The 16609-nt window shown below is 50.1% G+C and overlaps 6 protein-coding genes across 6 annotated transcripts; 3 read left to right on the top strand and 3 right to left on the bottom strand.

The window, feature by feature from the left end:
• Positions 1-347: 347 nt before the first annotated feature.
• Positions 348-933, bottom strand: BDP55DRAFT_727631 (uncharacterized protein; the record flags this gene model as incomplete). Its single annotated transcript, XM_060579330.1, has 2 exons — positions 348-368; positions 424-933. 2 exons carry the CDS (start codon positions 931-933, stop codon positions 348-350), a joined length of 531 nt encoding a protein of 176 aa, XP_060430837.1.
• Positions 934-2949: 2016 nt separating this feature from the next.
• Positions 2950-4434, bottom strand: BDP55DRAFT_630921 (uncharacterized protein; the record flags this gene model as incomplete). The annotated part of the gene is made up of 1 exon (XM_060572222.1): positions 2950-4434. One exon carries the CDS (start codon positions 4432-4434, stop codon positions 2950-2952), a length of 1485 nt encoding a protein of 494 aa, XP_060430836.1.
• A 918-nt stretch (positions 4435-5352) lies between these two features.
• BDP55DRAFT_660872 (uncharacterized protein) lies at positions 5353-7831 on the top strand. The gene is made up of 4 exons (XM_060574666.1): positions 5353-5929; positions 5994-6057; positions 6126-7294; positions 7350-7831. The coding sequence occupies exons 1-4, from the start codon at positions 5604-5606 to the stop codon at positions 7471-7473; spliced, it is 1683 nt and encodes a 560-aa protein (XP_060430835.1). The 5' UTR covers positions 5353-5603; the 3' UTR covers positions 7474-7831.
• Positions 7832-8571: 740 nt separating this feature from the next.
• On the top strand, positions 8572-10031 carry BDP55DRAFT_767561 (cutinase). The gene is made up of 3 exons (XM_060580992.1): positions 8572-9479; positions 9539-9656; positions 9724-10031. The coding sequence occupies exons 1-3, from the start codon at positions 9033-9035 to the stop codon at positions 9906-9908; spliced, it is 750 nt and encodes a 249-aa protein (XP_060430834.1). The 5' UTR covers positions 8572-9032; the 3' UTR covers positions 9909-10031.
• A 1276-nt stretch (positions 10032-11307) lies between these two features.
• On the top strand, positions 11308-13548 carry BDP55DRAFT_630918 (aspartic peptidase domain-containing protein; the record flags this gene model as incomplete). Its single annotated transcript, XM_060572221.1, has 2 exons — positions 11308-11445; positions 11704-13548. 2 exons carry the CDS (start codon positions 11308-11310, stop codon positions 13546-13548), a joined length of 1983 nt encoding a protein of 660 aa, XP_060430833.1.
• A 94-nt stretch (positions 13549-13642) lies between these two features.
• On the bottom strand, positions 13643-14506 carry BDP55DRAFT_550285 (formyltetrahydrofolate deformylase; the record flags this gene model as incomplete). The annotated part of the gene is made up of 1 exon (XM_060569008.1): positions 13643-14506. One exon carries the CDS (start codon positions 14504-14506, stop codon positions 13643-13645), a length of 864 nt encoding a protein of 287 aa, XP_060430832.1.
• Between the last annotated feature and the right edge of the window lie 2103 nt (positions 14507-16609).

Genomic DNA, 16609 nt, shown 5'->3' with positions numbered 1-16609 from the left:
CGGAGTACTTTCGGGGCACATTCTGATCACGCGAGCACTTGGCTAAGGTATCTCCATATCAGGAACTGGGAGGGAAATGGCATCGGGAACGCTCACTTGAGCGATAAGAACCAGCTTGCGATAGGAAAGTTTGATCTTGATCTTATAGAGCTCGCGAAGATACATGTACCTGAATACGTTAACACTATGTAAGTTGATTTCAAGTTTTCTTGTACAACATGTTGGTTTCTTTACAAACAAGATTAGAAGTTCAAACTTTTTCAAATAAACTATCTTAAATCAATGGTAAACTAGATCTACGACCCTTTCAGACCGAAAGCCGCTAATCTTCAACCTTGTCGTGTGACCTAGTTGAAGTTCTTCTTGGCCTGTTGGAGCGGTGTTAGTGAGTATCCTTTAAATGTTGAGTGGTACACAACTTACCTCCTTCAAATTCTCTTCATTAGTCTTCTTGCCCTTCTTGAAAGTAGCATCCAGCTTGTCCAAGGATCCCTTATCCTTCTTAGGGTCGCCAGTCAAGCCATTGACTGTTTTCTTCGCACCCTTCTGCGCATTCTCAACTTTCCCAAGTCCCTTGGTAAGAGCAGGATCCTTGTTGCCGGCGATCTTTTGGTTCTTCTGACGGTCTTTAGTTGCCTCATCCAAGGCACTATTGATCTTCTTTTCATCTTTCTTGAGGCCCTTCGCATCGTTCTTCTTGGCAGCGTTCTGTGCCTTCTCAGTGGCAGAGATCTCCTTGTCGCCAGCTTTGAGATTATCTTTGATGCCCTTCTCCAGCTTCTTCTTATCCGCAGAGGGCTTGTTGTTTGTTGCCTTGGCCGGTGCCTTGGTGGTTGCCTTGGTGGCAGGAGATTTGTTGTTTGCGGGATTGGCTACTGGAAGAGCCACAGTCAGGGCAACCAAGAAGAGAAGAAGAGCTAGTGTAAGACGCATCTTTGCTGATATGAAGAGCCGAATGAAATGATTGTCTTATGAAATTAAGTAGGTGCAGTGATACGAGATCCGAATCCTGTCGGATGTTGTGGAAGAGACCGTTGAAAAATGATTGAATGGTGTGATGGCCGGAGCAGAAGTTGCTTATCCTTTTGGAGTTGTTGTCGGTTTTATACTCATGCTCTTTGAATAATGCGCGAGGGTGAGTAGTATCTCAGGTAACTTTTACCCAAGAACCAACCAGATGAGGTGGTCCTTGATGAGGTGTTCCTTGATGAAGCGGCATCTCAGACGAAGCAGATGTCGCAGTCAAACCTAGTTTACTTGAATGGGAAGTTTCCGACACTAAGTGATAGTATAATCTTGATCATGCAGGCTCGGGCTCTTCTGGACATCGAAGCTGTCATCGGCAGCATCAAGCGAGTCATATAGCTCGCACTACGACTCGTCCCCAGTTTCTGGGGATCTGCCATTGCCAAGACGTACCCTGCGATCAGCGGAAAATCGCCAACTCTAATGTCCGTTGGGGAACACCCAAGAGGAATAGACTTCAGGTGATGGCAGAGCAAGTTGTTTTAGGATGAAACTGAGGATCATATGTCATTGGCGGGCGTCGAGCTGGAAGGGCGTCCAAATGCAGGAAGCTGGAGAATGATCGCTGCAAGCATGAGTCGGGGGATCCGAGGGCGCCGGAACCACAGCCTTGGGACAGATGACAATACGCGTAGGCATATCAAGCTTGGAATGGTGTTTACCAAAAATTCCCGAAAAAGTGAGACCCGTATTAAACTTTTACTCGGGAACATGTCGCACTCCAGACGGGAAGAAGCCGCCAAGGCTGCGACAATGGATGAAAAGCATAAATCCAGTAAGGGTTCGAGAGCCACGTTTCCGAAGCGGTAGTCTCAACCAAGACCTTTCAGTTCCAAGATGCTTAATTCAAGCTTGACAGAAGGGCACCACAAATTGTTCTGTTTTTACTATCGGATATCCCGCAGAGTCACAGGATACAAGCTCCTCTCCACGAGTAGGTGTGATTTAACTTACTTCTACATGTCTTGTTTCTAGATTCTCCATGGAGAGGCTTGAGGTGAACAAATTGAACAGTGAAGCCACCGGTCTAAGTGGCCAGTCAGGCCAAATCTTAGCGTGATAAACAGATGAAGGAAGTTTGAATCGACTTAAGGCCTGATTATCGGAAGAACTTCGTCAGAACTTCGTCTGAAACGAGTCAATATGTATCAAAGCTGCATTATAGATGCAAGGTCAAATTCAATATCTATCAGCAATCCATGTATCGGCTATTGCGACCTACAAAATATGATGATACACGTCTAGTCGTGAATTGCGTTGCGTTCGGATTCGTACCCAAGGCCGTGGTCATGAGTCCGAGACAGGGAGCATTTCAACACCGGCATTGACAGAGATGAACCCATTCAGAACACCACACACACATCACTCAGTTATCATCCTCAAAGTCTACATGTATCTCCTCTGCTGTGGGCTTTCTGCCGTGGATCAACCACCTGAACACTATTAAGAAGGGTCCACATGCTGTTCAGAATCTTGGCTCAAACGTTGATGTATGCACGAATGCTTTTATCGTTGAACTCATGGCGAACCTGGTCCATCAGTCGGAGTACTTCCTCCCTCGTTCAGTTCAAGGCCTTTATAGGCGGGGCTATGCAGAAGCCCTCCCACCCAAACGTGATGTTCTCATTATTCCAGAGTCCCAGCTCCTTGTGTCTAGGGTCTCTAGACCATCTCTCGTTGGCCATCTGAATCGTTTGACGTAAACATCCCTGAAGCTAATGCTGCTCATCAGATCTGCGAGTCCAACAACATTTCAGAATGGGCGTCCAAACATTGCAGCAGCTTCTTTGATCATTCTAGATGACTTCAGCATTGCAGAATCTTTCCTCAATGTTCTGTCGTCGGACGTAGGAATGATATCCGATTCGTTCAGTTGCAGGTAGCCAACATGATCTAAATTGAGACTTTGAAACTTTGCTCCGATCAATTTGTGGCAAAATGAACGTGGCCTAACCCAGATTCTCCTCCACACGCCCGTTGCAACTCCTGGGGAGGATACCACTGCTTGTCAAACTTGCGACCACCCAGAAAGAACCATCTGGGGTAAATTGCGTTTTCCTCGTCGAATGCTTTGCGTCCATTGAGTTGACTTGCACCTCGATTCGGTTCACCGGGTGCAAAATAAAGCATGTCCAGAGGTGCCCTAGTTGCCGTTGCCGTGCTGCCAAAGTGAATATCCATTCGACGTAACGACGGCATCCTATCAACAGCAGTGACGAATGATGTAGCCAAAGGCGTGAACGTCTTTGACTCGGTTGTACATCTAAACCATCTTCCAGGAAATTCTCCAGACTGTCTAGACCATTCAAAGTCTGGTAGAAAATCCGAGGTGTCGGAGTCATCCGAATCAAAGGCGGCAATCTTTTCGTCGTGCTCGAGACCGTACCCACAGTCATCGGCCAAGGCCTTGGTCTGGTCACCGGTAAGCAAGTACCTGCCGTCAGGTGTTGTTGTTGAACAGTCGACATAAAGGTACTCCAATGAAGGGCAATGAATCTCTGGCTGGTTTTTAAGAGACCCAAACGCCGCTGGTGATAAGATCCAGAGAGTTTCCAAGTGCAGTCGCCGAAGGGTAGAAATTTGACACAAGCGACGAACGCCTAGGGACAAGATATCCTCTCCATAGTCGTCGCTCATCAACGGTTCTAGCTTGAAACTCTCATCAATGGGATCCTTATCGTCGACTTTGACTCTGAACTCGACCAGGCTCGGGAACGATGTGCTGAGCAAAGCCTTTCCAAGGGCAGATCTGATTTCGTTGCGATTAGCCATTAATCGACGTGTCGGAAGCCTGAAGCTCCATTCCATCTTTCTCGCAGAGACGAATGTGCTTGAGATGGCGGAAATCGCGTCCGGATGGAAGTTTCGTCCACCGGGCCCCCCGTCAAACTCGAACCCTGACACACACGGCACCTGCGGCAACTTTGCCAGGCCTGAGTTAGGTGGCGGCAAGAGGCTGTGGTCGAAACGCAGGTAGCGGAAGTGGTCCCTTACTTGCCACATCGGCGCAGTCCGGTGATTATGGATGTTTCTTAGCTCACCAACCTCCTCCATCTCTTCCACCAGCCTGTCTGTTGGTGACTCCACCACAATCTTCAGGTTGATGCCAGGGCCGTACCGCCGACGTTCCCACCTAGCTAATCGACCGAGAAAATTCACAGCAGCTTTCGTGAATACCGTGTCGTTCTCTAACGCCTCCTTGCTGCTCTGAATCTTCTTGATGCGTTTGCCACTGATCGTTGGCAAAACAACATGGAAGTCAATATGTTGCACATAGGCCCTTTGCTGCGGGTCTAGAAAGGCTTGATTGAAACGGGCGAGACCCTCGGCGGTACTGGGCACCTGTACCCGCACTGACGGCCCGAAGTCGTCAATGACAAAGGTATCGAATTCGGCGTCCATCTCCATCTTTGATTTATGTGTTGTTGGGTAGACGATGGAAGGAACTATTCAGGCAACGGTTTCGGGGCTATGTAATTCTTGCTCTAGCACTAGTGGGGAGTTGCGTGATGTTTGCTCACAATCATACCACCCCAACCTCACCCAGAACGCTTTCGGACAAACAATTTAGCGAATGGGGAATTCCAACATTCTTAATTTTCTAGTTCTAGTCTTTTTTTCAGCTCATCCGAGACTATCTAAGCATATCGGCATAGAGTATGAAGGGGCTTCCTAATGGTAGTTACCCAAGTGACATTAGAGTGGTAATATCTTCTAGTATCATGCTATTACCCCCTCGTATCTTACGTTCGCTTCACGCTATTCTGCTCATAGAAAGATACTTGCAGAAAACGCGAGAGAGATGGTCCAAAGAAACAGCATTTCATTCTATAAGTTAAGTCAGTTGAAAGATCTAAAATTTGGCGTACCCGGGTATTGGCCGGTTCAAGGTCGGCGATGAAAAGATTGCCGGATGTCTCCTCAATCTCTAGGTCATTGTAATCAGTTAGTAAAATGAAGTTGAACCGTCTTCCTTGTAGACATCTTCACAGTTGATCTGCGGGATATTCATCTACCGGCCTGTCAAATGTCGGCAGTGGCTTTCGTTCAAAAGACCAGTTCGGGTTTCCTACCGATCGGGCAACCGGCCCGGAACTGTCCGGTGTCCCAACCGGTATTCCCATGCGGGAGCCCGAGCATTATCTGCCGATCGCATGATTCTAAGCTAAGAGCAGAAAAGCAATTCTCGCTATCGTGCTGCTCTCGGTTTAGCGGCATGCGCGTACGAATCGCACTTCGAGCCAACAAGAGCACACAGGTGCTAGTCGGAACGTCGAGTTCTGCACGCTACCAGCTAAGGGCGATCCCCCACCATTAACGATGCATCCACAAGCCCCCTTCTCGGGAGTGATAATGACACGTACTGTGAGGTGATGATCCGAGATGTTCGCTTTTTGAGGACGACGTGCTCACGCCGAAGCCGGCACTGACCTGCGATACTGCTGTGCCGGTCTTTACCGGAGCCAGCAGCTTATAAGTGAAGATGATGAGCAGGAATAATTAGATGGGCCTGTAGCACTTGGATACCAACGTGCGGTTCTCACTTAATTCTCAGACATATCGAAGTTTTGTCCACGATGCGGTTCTCGACAAGAAGTCTCATTGTGGTGGGCTTGCTCAGCGCCTTGGGCCTGAAGCAGCGGGCCGCTGCAGTTGAGTTGTCAAGCTTCACAAAGGATTTGTTCACCGAGTCCATGGACTTTTTGGATAAGATCTACGATCGTGCGGGCGGCTACCTTTATTTTTTTTACTTCCCACTTGCGGCAGGTAAGCACGAGACGCGATCTTCCATCTGGTATGCCACTGGTCTCCTGCAACGCAACACTGGCGATGATGTGGAGCAGGCTACCAAGATCATCAAAAATATAATCGGAGATCAGAAGAAGATACGTGAGGAACAATGGTAAGTTTCCTCTGGATTCTTGAGTTGCAAGATCAAATTCCACTTACACCAGAGGTTTATCCAGGTTTGGAGACTACACGGTTTATCCGGAGGAGCCAACTGTTGGCACAGCGGCGTATCCTAAGAATGTAGGCATCTCTTTCCTCGACGTTCTATCCAACTTCAATAATAATGCTGACCTACTTCATTCCCAAAGATCTACAATTCTTGGGATCCTAATTGGCGAGGCTTTATTGGCACAGCTCTCATTGTCATTTATGAAGAGTTTAGGCACCTTCTCGTGAGAGACGTTCAGGATCTCATTCTCGAGAGCCTGTACAACAACACCGTTGGAGACAGCTACCGTGTCGGTGGAGTTGATGACGACAATCTTTACCCGTCATACAGCAACCCAGCCATCATGCGTGCCATTGTAACCGGGTGGACTGGTCGAACTCTCAATGACTCCAACATGACAGCTGCCGGCGAACTGTATGCCAAGGAGATTTTGGACTTATTTGACCGCAATAACACACTTTCTGAGTTCAATAGCCCAACGTACGCCGGCGTCAGCATCTATTCGCTTACCCTATGGGCCAAGTACATGCCCAATGACTCGTCACTAATGGGCCAGCATGGTGCTCGCATGATCAAAGCCATTTGGGAATCCATCGGTTCCATGTACAACGCCAACCTCCGTAATGTTGCTGGACCGTGGGATAGGACCTATGGTTTCGACATGAACCAATACGTCGCCATCATCAACATCTACATCTGGTCTCTCGTTGGTAAGTACAAGGCACCCGGCATCTCACAAACATGGAGCATGGCGCACGCAGATGATTTTGAGTACGCGCCGCTCATCTCTGTCTTGGCACCTTTCCATGATGACCTCGTACCATCAGACGTTGTGGAGAAGCTCGGCACATTTCCTGGTGAGCACTTGTTTGAAACTGCCGCTTTCTCCCCCCCTCACGATTCTGTGCCTCGAAACATCACAACTTGGCTATCTGCCAACCTCACCATTGGAGCTGAGTCATATGACGAAGATACTCTCGGTGGGCCCCGCGAAGATCCTTCTCAATGGTCGCCTGCGGTGGTACAGTGGGCTAGAAATGACGGTAGTGTCGGCTACACCGTTCTCCATGGCACTGAAGAGACTTTGGATGTGGATGTTAGCCCTGGACACCTCAGCCTATCTTACCCCCACGGCAATTCCACCAGCATTTTCACATTCCTTGTGAGCTCCAATCCCCTTGGCAGCAAGAGAGACATCTTCGGATTCGAGGATGTTGAAGGAATACAAGTCAGCGTCGGGGGCTCGGTAGTTTCACAACCGGAAATTGGATTCTGCGGCCTTGTTGGCGGTACCTGTTCCATCATTCAGTGAGTTGGAACAATTTGCAAAAGTCCCTCGGAACATCGTGCTAACATTAAGTAGTGGCTTTGAATTTTGGAACATTACGTTTGTGATGCCTAGTAACTCAAGTGTAGTTCCCTCGATTGAGCTTGACATCAAGAGTACGATTGGGGAGAGTGAGCGGAGATCGCATCGTACCTTGTAGTCAGGATCATCAAAATGCGGTTAGCAACTTGTCTCATGTTCAAGTGCAGGTCCGCAGAGATGAAAGTTGTTTCCTGATTGTTGAAGGTAGTAGGCCTTTTAGAAGCTATTTCCAGATTCCAACTTGTCATTAATACTGCGGCTCTGGTTACTTTGTGGATTAGTGAAACCTTCACCAAAAATGCTTCTTGTCTGGTTCCATATTCATTAATGCCCCACCCTAACCTGACTTGCAACTCTCAGAGACTACTAAGTAATACGAAGGGAACCCGAGTAAAGCCACATTTATTACTCTACTGCGAAAGCTATCGATTTCATAATCAGAGCCGCGTGTTACTCTTTTTTTTTTTGTCCTGTAGTATGTAATCAATGCGAAGCTTTCGGCGGGTCCCGATGTTTGACCTTCAGCTAATTCCCAAAGAGGCCATCAATTACGCCAGTTAAGCAATTGATTCCTATTGCCAAGCTGCTTTACCGCCCGGTGGTTGTACGGAGTACATCATTATTCATAGCTCCCACCCTCAAGCTCTTGGGGACGGGACTCCACCATCAAAGTGGAAGGTCAATATTCGGGTCGCAACCCACGTGTTCTTCGTGATATCCAATCCCCAACCTCCTATCACAAGCGCCCCGATTACCCCGCGATGAGCGACAGAACTCCGTTACGATTAGGGATTTGACGCCGACATGCTTACCTTTAATCGGCCGACATCCCCGAGGCGATGTCACATTGGCTCCGTCTGGGAGCCGGTCAGCGCAACCCTTAGCTGCCACGGGACTCAATGACAGGTTGGTGGCTTGGTGGGCGCCCCCTGGTTCCGAGATTTACTGCGAACTGCCGGGCCTATCAGGTTGCATCATGACGCCATGGGGTCACTATCAAAGTCACGATGATCACTTCCAACTCCAGGACTCACCTACAGCTGTCATCCGCGAAGGCCGTGGCCGCCGCTGGCCCCTCGACGATTTCCTCAAGACGTCCAAGAGCTTTGACAACTCAATATCAGCTGCACAAACGGAGACCGGTGCGGGCCGAGGTGCTGTAGTGGGCTAGTCAACCTGCAGGACAAATTGGGCAAACTTGCTTCAATCGTCCCAGCTTCCTCTTCGAAGGCCGACGTTCCTGGTATTGCACTCGTCTGACTGGTCAATGGGACTGAATGACAGGCGTCAGGAAGACATGCACTGGCCAACATGGGGCTCGGGCCAAGCTTTTGAGTCGGACTGCTACACCGTTGGTGGACACCAATGGTCGATGCTGGTCCTGGCCCTGCGACGCATCACAAACTGGAAGAGGGACTGAAGCAAATATCGACAGCCAAGGCTTGGCCCAGCAACCCTCTCGGCGCGCGAGGCGCGTACATCTCGATCATGAACTGGTGCGAAGCTCCGGATAGTTGCGGAACATGGAGCTAAGGGCATATAAAGTAGCTCTTGTTCCCCGGCATCCAGTATCACGAGAGGTCTTCAGAGCTCCAGACTCCCAAATCCGACAAGGCCCACCTCCTGCTTTTCAAAGCATCCAGGTCCAGCAGCTGCCATCGTCCCTGAGCCATCACAATGAAGGCCAGCCTCCTCTTCCTCGCGGCCTCCACGGCCCTTGCCGCCCCTCTCGAGAGCGTCCCCGTCGCTCGCAGCGAGATTGGGTCTTTCCCCATCGCCGAGCTTGAGGCTTACTACAATGCCGCCTACTCCGTCAAGCCCGAGGAGACCGCCGCTCTCAGCCCCGCGATCTCCAAGCGCCAGTACAACGGCGACACCTTCAACCAGCTGACCGATGGCACGGCTTGCCGCAAGGTCACCTTGATCTGGGCCCGTGGCACCACGCAATCCGGCAACGTTGGCGAGGCCGGTTCCGAGGGACCCGTTTTCTTCAACGCCCTTGCCGGTCTTGTCGGAACCTCCAACTTGGCCGTCCAGGGTGTCGACTACTCCGCTAGCATCCTTGGCTTCCTCGCTGGCGGCGACGCAGCGGGCAGCACCACCATGGCTAACTTGGTTGCTCGCGTAAGTTCAAAACCCTTCATGCAGGGTATCTCTTCAAACTAACAATAGCTTCTCTTCAGGCGGTCACCCAATGCCCCAGCACCAAGATCGTCATGTCCGGCTACAGCCAGGGTGGCCAGCTCGTCCACAACGCCGCATCCAAGCTCACTGCGGCCCAGACCGCCCGTGTATCTGCCGGTATGTCTACAAAATCCGTTATCTGGAGATCCTCGAGACCCGCTTGCTGACAGCTTGTACTATGTAGTTCTTATCTTCGGCGACCCGTTTGATGGCCAGGCTGTTGGCAGCATCCCTGCCTCCAAGGTCAAGGTCATTTGCCACGACGGCGACAACATCTGCGACGGCGGTATCATCATCACCGCCGACCACAGAAACTACGAGCAAGATGCCCCAGCTGCGGCTGCCTTCGTTGCTGGTCTTGTTGCGTAAGGAATTGTAACGATTAATGACATGTCCAGGCTAAGACCTTGTGGAGGAATGAGGGAATCATTTTTTCTTAGGCAGTTGAATAAGAACCGTTGAGGGAACACCCTAATTCCCAATCTAAATGACAACATAGTTCTATAAATATCGTTACGAGAAGAGCAAACCATTGATACTAGACACCCTTCTTATCCTAATGCCTGGAATGAGTGGTCGTGTCATTAAGGTGCTGGTAGACTTCCTGTTGCTAGCTCCATCCAATCATTTGCCTTCCTCATTTAGTCTTCGGCAAAGTGGAATATTCTGCCACGGGGGATCGTCCTCTATGTTCTGAGGGTGACAGGTAAGTAATTCAAACATTATCGATGGCCGCAAAGGTATGTGATGCGTACATCCGGCTTACTTTTTGGCCACTTTGGGATCAACATGGTTTCCTACTTCAGAATAATACAACTCGCTCCGGGCAGCCGGATTTGATACAACACTACAATTCTCCCGCCCATGTTCTCTTCTCAAAAGCGATGATTGCAGTGTGTATAACAGACGTAGCTCAATTGGATGACTCCTCGTGTAAATGAGATGTAACATGTGCTTCCAATTTGTTCCAATGCACATGTGCGCAACGCAATAGCTCCAGCCTTTGAAAGCTGATACTGATCAGTTCTAGCGATTTTCTCTGCTGCATGCCTGAATGCAAAATGAAGAGAACACATCCATAGCTCTAATTTGAATCAGAGGTTCTATTCTTAGAGTAAACGGGCCTTTGATCCATCACTAGCACTCTTTTGGTAGGTGAGAGTACGGCACGGATAGTTGCATGCACCTGCTTGTTCTCTCAGCGACGTCGATCGGTTTGTCGGTTCGTAGTACGTGCTCGTCCGCCCACCAGTCTCATGATTCATATATCACCGCTATTCTCAGGCTGTGAGGCCATGCAATGCGGGAAGCCATATGGCGCTTTTCATACTCTCAATGCTCCAGATAGATTCTCAGCTTGCACAAAGTCCTCGGCGAACATAAACATTTATCTGTCGAGGAATTTCGGGTGTTGTTGGGCCATGAGCTAAACAGACCACCTCAGCGTACAGGATCAAGTTGAGCGGTAGGAGTGGGTACAGGCACACAGGAGAACATGTTTGGTACTCGTTTGGAAACAAGCATAGCAAATGCTATCAGTGAAAGTAAACGACCAATTTAGACAACCCTCGTTCGTGTTTCTCTGTGTGGGAGACGGGCCCAACTGGCATGCAGCTCTTATTAACGTTCAGTGCGTACGCCGCAGTCTGCCAAGGCACCGACTGCTTGACTGTGAGTTTGCTTTTCTGACTTGAGCCTGTGGACTTGATCATCAAGTACTCTTCGCGCCTTATATAAGGCTTAAGGTACCACGTCTGTTGGTAACACAATGTGCAGATTCAGCCACGTTGACAAGGTGGCCAAGTCTGTCTGGCCCAACCAACAACTCTGTGTGCTCCAACCTGCATATGCAGTCGAATATGATCCTGGCCTCCTCGCCTCTGAAACCTGGACTGGTTGGCTTTATGTAAGGGAATGAAAAAGATCCTTGTTGAAAACTCGTGCTCTTTTGAACGGGAAAAGAATATGAGCATGCCATGCGTATTGTTGCGTCTAGTTCCATCCTGCTCCGTCAATAACTCTGGCCTGTTTCTTCTCTCCCCATTGTATTCATTGCAACTCTCCCTTTCTTCAACGTACCTATCTACCAGCTCTCTCCTTCCATCGGAAAATGCGCCTGAGATGCCACCTCCTACTAGTCTTGCCATGCATAACACGAGTCCAGGGCACTATAAAGCGCCTTTATTGGACGACTGATGCGGGCCAAAGCACAAGTGTTGGACCAGACGGGCCATGGCAAGCGATATGGATATACGACTGGTATAGCAACATCACCTACAACTTCTGGCCAACTGGCGGTGTGAGAACCATGATGGTGCCCGTTGGAAATGGCGACGATTACATCAGCGCGTACGGGCAACCGATCAAATTGGAATCCGGCAGTGGAGTGCGTCTTATGCGATCCTCTTGGCCTATCGGACTCGACGAGAATATTTCAGGCTACTTATGGCGCGACCGTATGAACCTAGTTTCACGCGAGGATTCCCAAGCTGAAGAGTCTCGGGCCGATATAGACCTCAATATCTTTATTCCCAGCGAGTCTCCTTACCCAGGGGCATACTCCAATGGGTCGAACGGGAATAAAGCCGTCGGAGCGCTCGGCTTGGGCGCAGATACTAGCACTATCCAACAACCGGACGACTTTCCGCGATTCAAGATCGACACAGTCACAGGTCAGCTAGTGTCAGAGGAAAAGATCGCTAGCAAATCCTGGTTCATGCATATGGGCAGCGTACATCTGGGCCAGCCAGGCTCCTTGACTTTGGGGGGCTACGAGCAAAACCGGGCGTTGGGAAATGTGGGAACGTTCTTCCTGGATGGCGAGCTCCCTCGAGTGTTTCTTACTGATGTATATCTCGACTTTGAAACGGGGGAAACGCCATACAACGAGACTGTTGGAAGTGTATGGCAAGATATTGTCATTGATGAGGAAGCCCAAAGCTCGGTAGATCAATACGGTGGCCCTGCTGGGTCCGTTATGGTCCTACCGAACGCAGCGGCTCCTTATTTGTATCTTCCTCGAGGAGTTTGCGAAGCTGCGGCTATGGCCCTACCCGTCCGCTGGGTTTCTCAAGTCGGCTTATACGTTTGGGATTTCTCTGGGCAGCCGGACAGAACGAACCGCTTCATCAACTCGCCAGCCTATATGGGTTTCACTTTTTCGGACGAAAAAGCGAAGAATCTCACTATCAAGATCCCGTTTAAGTTGTTGAACCTTACTCTTGACGACACTCCAGCAAGGCACGACAGTGTTAATTGGGGGATCGACTTTTATTGGCCCTGCAAGTCATGGGATAAGCCGTCTGCAACGGATCCCTCCGTAAGTACATATCCAGGAAGTCGATGGCCATTGGGTCGAGCCTTTCTACAAGGTGCTTTCACCGGATTCAACTACGACCGAAAAAGATTTTATATGGCACAAGCACCCGGCCCAGGAATGGGTCAGCGAATTGTTGTCGACGATGATAGCGAAACGATACGGTCGAAACCTGAAGATACCTTTGCGGAGACGTGGCAGGCGTATTGGACGAAAATCGAGCCGCTGACACCTAACGACACGACTGGCGTCATCTCCACCTCCACGAGCGGAATAGCAAAGAGTGCCATAGTGGGCATTGCGATCGGAGCGAGCTGTGGTCTATGTGCGTTGTTGGCATTGCTTTGGTTCTTCTGCCGGCGGGCTCGGAGAGACAGAGACCAAAGCGATGGAAAACAGGGAAAAAAGAGCGGTGACGAAGGAGTTCTGGATGCGGAGTTCTTCACCGGGGGTAAGGCTGAAATGGATGGAAAGGGGGTGTCAATCTCAGAACTAGGGCATCACGACTGGAAGTCCGCATTGGGCGAGCAACAGCCTCAAGAGTTACCGTCGCCTTTCAATCCGCCCATGAATAGCAGCCATGGGTTCAGCGACATGGTTTTTGAGCTACCTGACGGCAACTGGGTTTCCCATGAGAAAGGGGAGAAGGCAAAGAAGGAAGAGAACGGGGGCGAAGACGAGAAATCAAAATAACGTTAAACAGATGAAGTAGACATCTAGGAGTGCATGGAAACAGGCCAACTTTTATTTATCAATCCCTTTTAGAAAGCCCCAGTATTTTTGACACCTAATTGAAAACAACCGTCTTGGTCTTGTTGAGGAACACGCGTCCCTCTGCAGTCCACTTGACCGCGGCAGCCAGAACCTGGCTCTCGATGTTTGATCCCTCCTCTACGAGGTCTTTGGGGCTCATGCAGTGGTCAACTCTGGCGATGCGCTGCTCAATGATCGGGCCCTCGTCCAAATCGGCCGTGACAAAGTGAGCCGTTGCGCCAATGATCTTGACACCACGCTCGTAGGCCTGGTGGTAGGGCTTCGCGCCCTTGAAAGACGGCAAGAAGGAGTGGTGAATGTTGATGATCTTTCCGGACATTGCCGCACACAGCTTGGGGGAAAGGACCTGCATGTAGCGAGCCAGAACGATCAGCTCAATGTCGTTCTCCTTGACCAGGCGCAGGATAGCTTCCTCCTGCTCAGCCTTGGTGTCCTTGTTGACGGGCAGATGGTGGAATTCGATGCCATAGTTGCCAGCCAGGCCCTGGTACTCATTGTGGTTGGAGACGATGAGGGGAATGTCAATGGGCAGCTGGCCCGACTTTGCGCGGAAGAGCAGGTCGTTGAGGCAGTGTCCGATCTTGGAGACCATGATCAGGGTGCGCAGCTTCCGTGCGACGGGCCGGATGCGGTACCAGTCCAGCTGGAGATCGGCGGCGAGAGCGTCGAACGGGCCCTTGAGGTGCTCCGTCGACTCGGACTCGGTCGGCCCAAAGTGCACGCGCATGAAAAACTTTTCCGATACGGGGTCGGAGAACTGCTGGAGGTCCAGGATATTGAGCTTCTCGGCCGCAAACACCCCCGTCACGGCGTGGACAATGCCGGACTTGTCCGGGCACGAGAGCGTCAGGATGTGGTCGTGAGAGGCGGGAGCCATGTTGAATGTCTGGTTTATGGGTTGGTCGATTGGGTTGAAAAGGGGCGTTTGGTCGAACTTGAAGGGATGTTGACTCTTTCACGCTCAGAAAATCTCATTAGTAGCCTTTGGCTTTCTCACTCCTGAGAGCGATGAGTCAAACACTAAAAACAGCCGCGGGGCACCAGCTCCGTCTCCAGAGCCCCTCCGACCTCGGGGATGTCTCGGAGACCCGCAGCTAGCTCAATTCATCTCAAATGAGACGTTTTCAATCATCAACTGTGAGGGTTTTTAGGGAGTCGTCATTGGAAATAAAATACCATGTATGAGTCTCATTCAACTGAGTTGGTAATAGCAAGTAGACAGTGCAGTGTAAGAAGAGGTGGGATGGACAGCCGATGATACATTCAACTGCACGTCTCATTCGACTCAAGTGTGCACCTGTGGTCGAGCAGGCATGCCACTCATATGCCCCTCACCAGCGTCGCACTTCACAGAGAGTCCCTCCGTAGGGACCCCTCTCAACCTCTCATTCGGCCTGCCAATATTGACCAAGACCTTGCTTGTCAAGGGTTTGACTTTGCAATAGACTCGCTGTCAAAATTAGTTCGCCGCGATCCCCTCACCAGCACCAATAACACATCTGTGCCATCATGAGAGCGAAGATGCTTTCAAGTGCCCGTAAGACCGCGTTGCTCCTATGTAGCATTGTGAGCTCATGCAGCCTAGGAAACGAATCGGTGAACGGATATGATGAGATCAAATGTCGTGTGCCAAAGCCCGATCATGGACAATCCAGCTCAGTCTGTGACCTGTAGCATACTGCATCAATATCGTATACCTCTCGCAGCACGTACGCAGACCTAGATACATGCTTTAGTTGCGTCTGTAAATCAAGCCCTACTGCCAATGGCTCACTCGACTTACCGCTTTCCATGCAAGCTCAGGTGGGGTTGGATCGATGCGCGTGCATCCATGAAGCCTCAGCCTTACTCAAAATCGGTCCTATGTCGCCGAGCGAATATCACACTAAGAGCTTTCTTATTCTCAAAACCTAATATTTACAGATCCGTAAGCTTTTCAATCGTTAGACGAGGTACTGTGCACAGGAAATACATTTGGATAATCGGGTAGAGCATCTCTCGTGGTATCATCCATACTTACACGTACCACCGATTCTTCAATCTCTTTTTTCCACCAGAGCTAGATAAGCAATCATGAGCATCAATGGTTGTGCTCTCAGATGCCGCATCTGTCGTTGCGGCTTCATTTCGAGCCTCAGCTAAGACAACTTGCGATTCTTGGAGGAACTGATAGTAATGACCCCCCGTACCGGGACGAAACAGGTTTTGTTGTTTTCTTTGTTTTCGCTGTTCAGCCCTACCGCCTCAACTCCCTTTCCAATCGGGCATCAACTGGGGTCAACCCACAAAGCTCAACTCACTGCATGTACCATGGTAAAGGAGGGCCATTCAGTGATCGACTCGCACAAAGCCAGTGTTCAGGATCAATTGGTCCAGGCATAGGGCTGAGGATCTCAATGCGGAGACCCACAGCTACCACATCATGACGCCTTCGGTGTGGGTAGGCTTCTCATCATCTGCACGGTTGTGCATTCCGAATACAATTGCGCATGTGGCACCAACGCGGCTATTCTGCTCAATGCCCAAGTCTGTCGTTCATTGCTGACTGCTACTCCAATGCATGTGGACTTTATCATGGTGTTGGGTAAAGCATGTTTTCTTGCAGGCCTTCCAGCCGAATCTAGTAGTCAATGGTTTTGTCGACGATTTTCGACATAGGAATCGCACTTCCGTTGGCAACACACGCCTGCTCGCACAGCATCGGTTCGTAGGACTAAGTCATACGTACTTGTACTGTACATTCACGATGTTTTGACCTCGCCTGTCGGCAAACATTACTACTGAGGCACACGTGCAAGTTTCGGACAAAGCGCTACCACACCACAGAGACTCCCTGTTCGAAATTGTTCAAATTCCTCCACACTGGTTGATACGACATGTCCACCGCTCACCTCAAACGAGCCATGCGGGCGGCGCCTCCATGCTCATCTTGCAATATCAGGCTACACTAAGGTAGCTCAGTGCACAGCTGTGCACACAA

The sequence above is a fragment of the Colletotrichum godetiae genome (genome assembly GCF_030913485.1).
Source record: "Colletotrichum godetiae strain CBS 193.32 chromosome Unknown BDP55scaffold_16, whole genome shotgun sequence".
Classification (NCBI taxonomy): Eukaryota; Fungi; Ascomycota; class Sordariomycetes; order Glomerellales; family Glomerellaceae; genus Colletotrichum; species Colletotrichum godetiae.
This window is presented reverse-complemented; position numbering and strand designations above follow the sequence as displayed.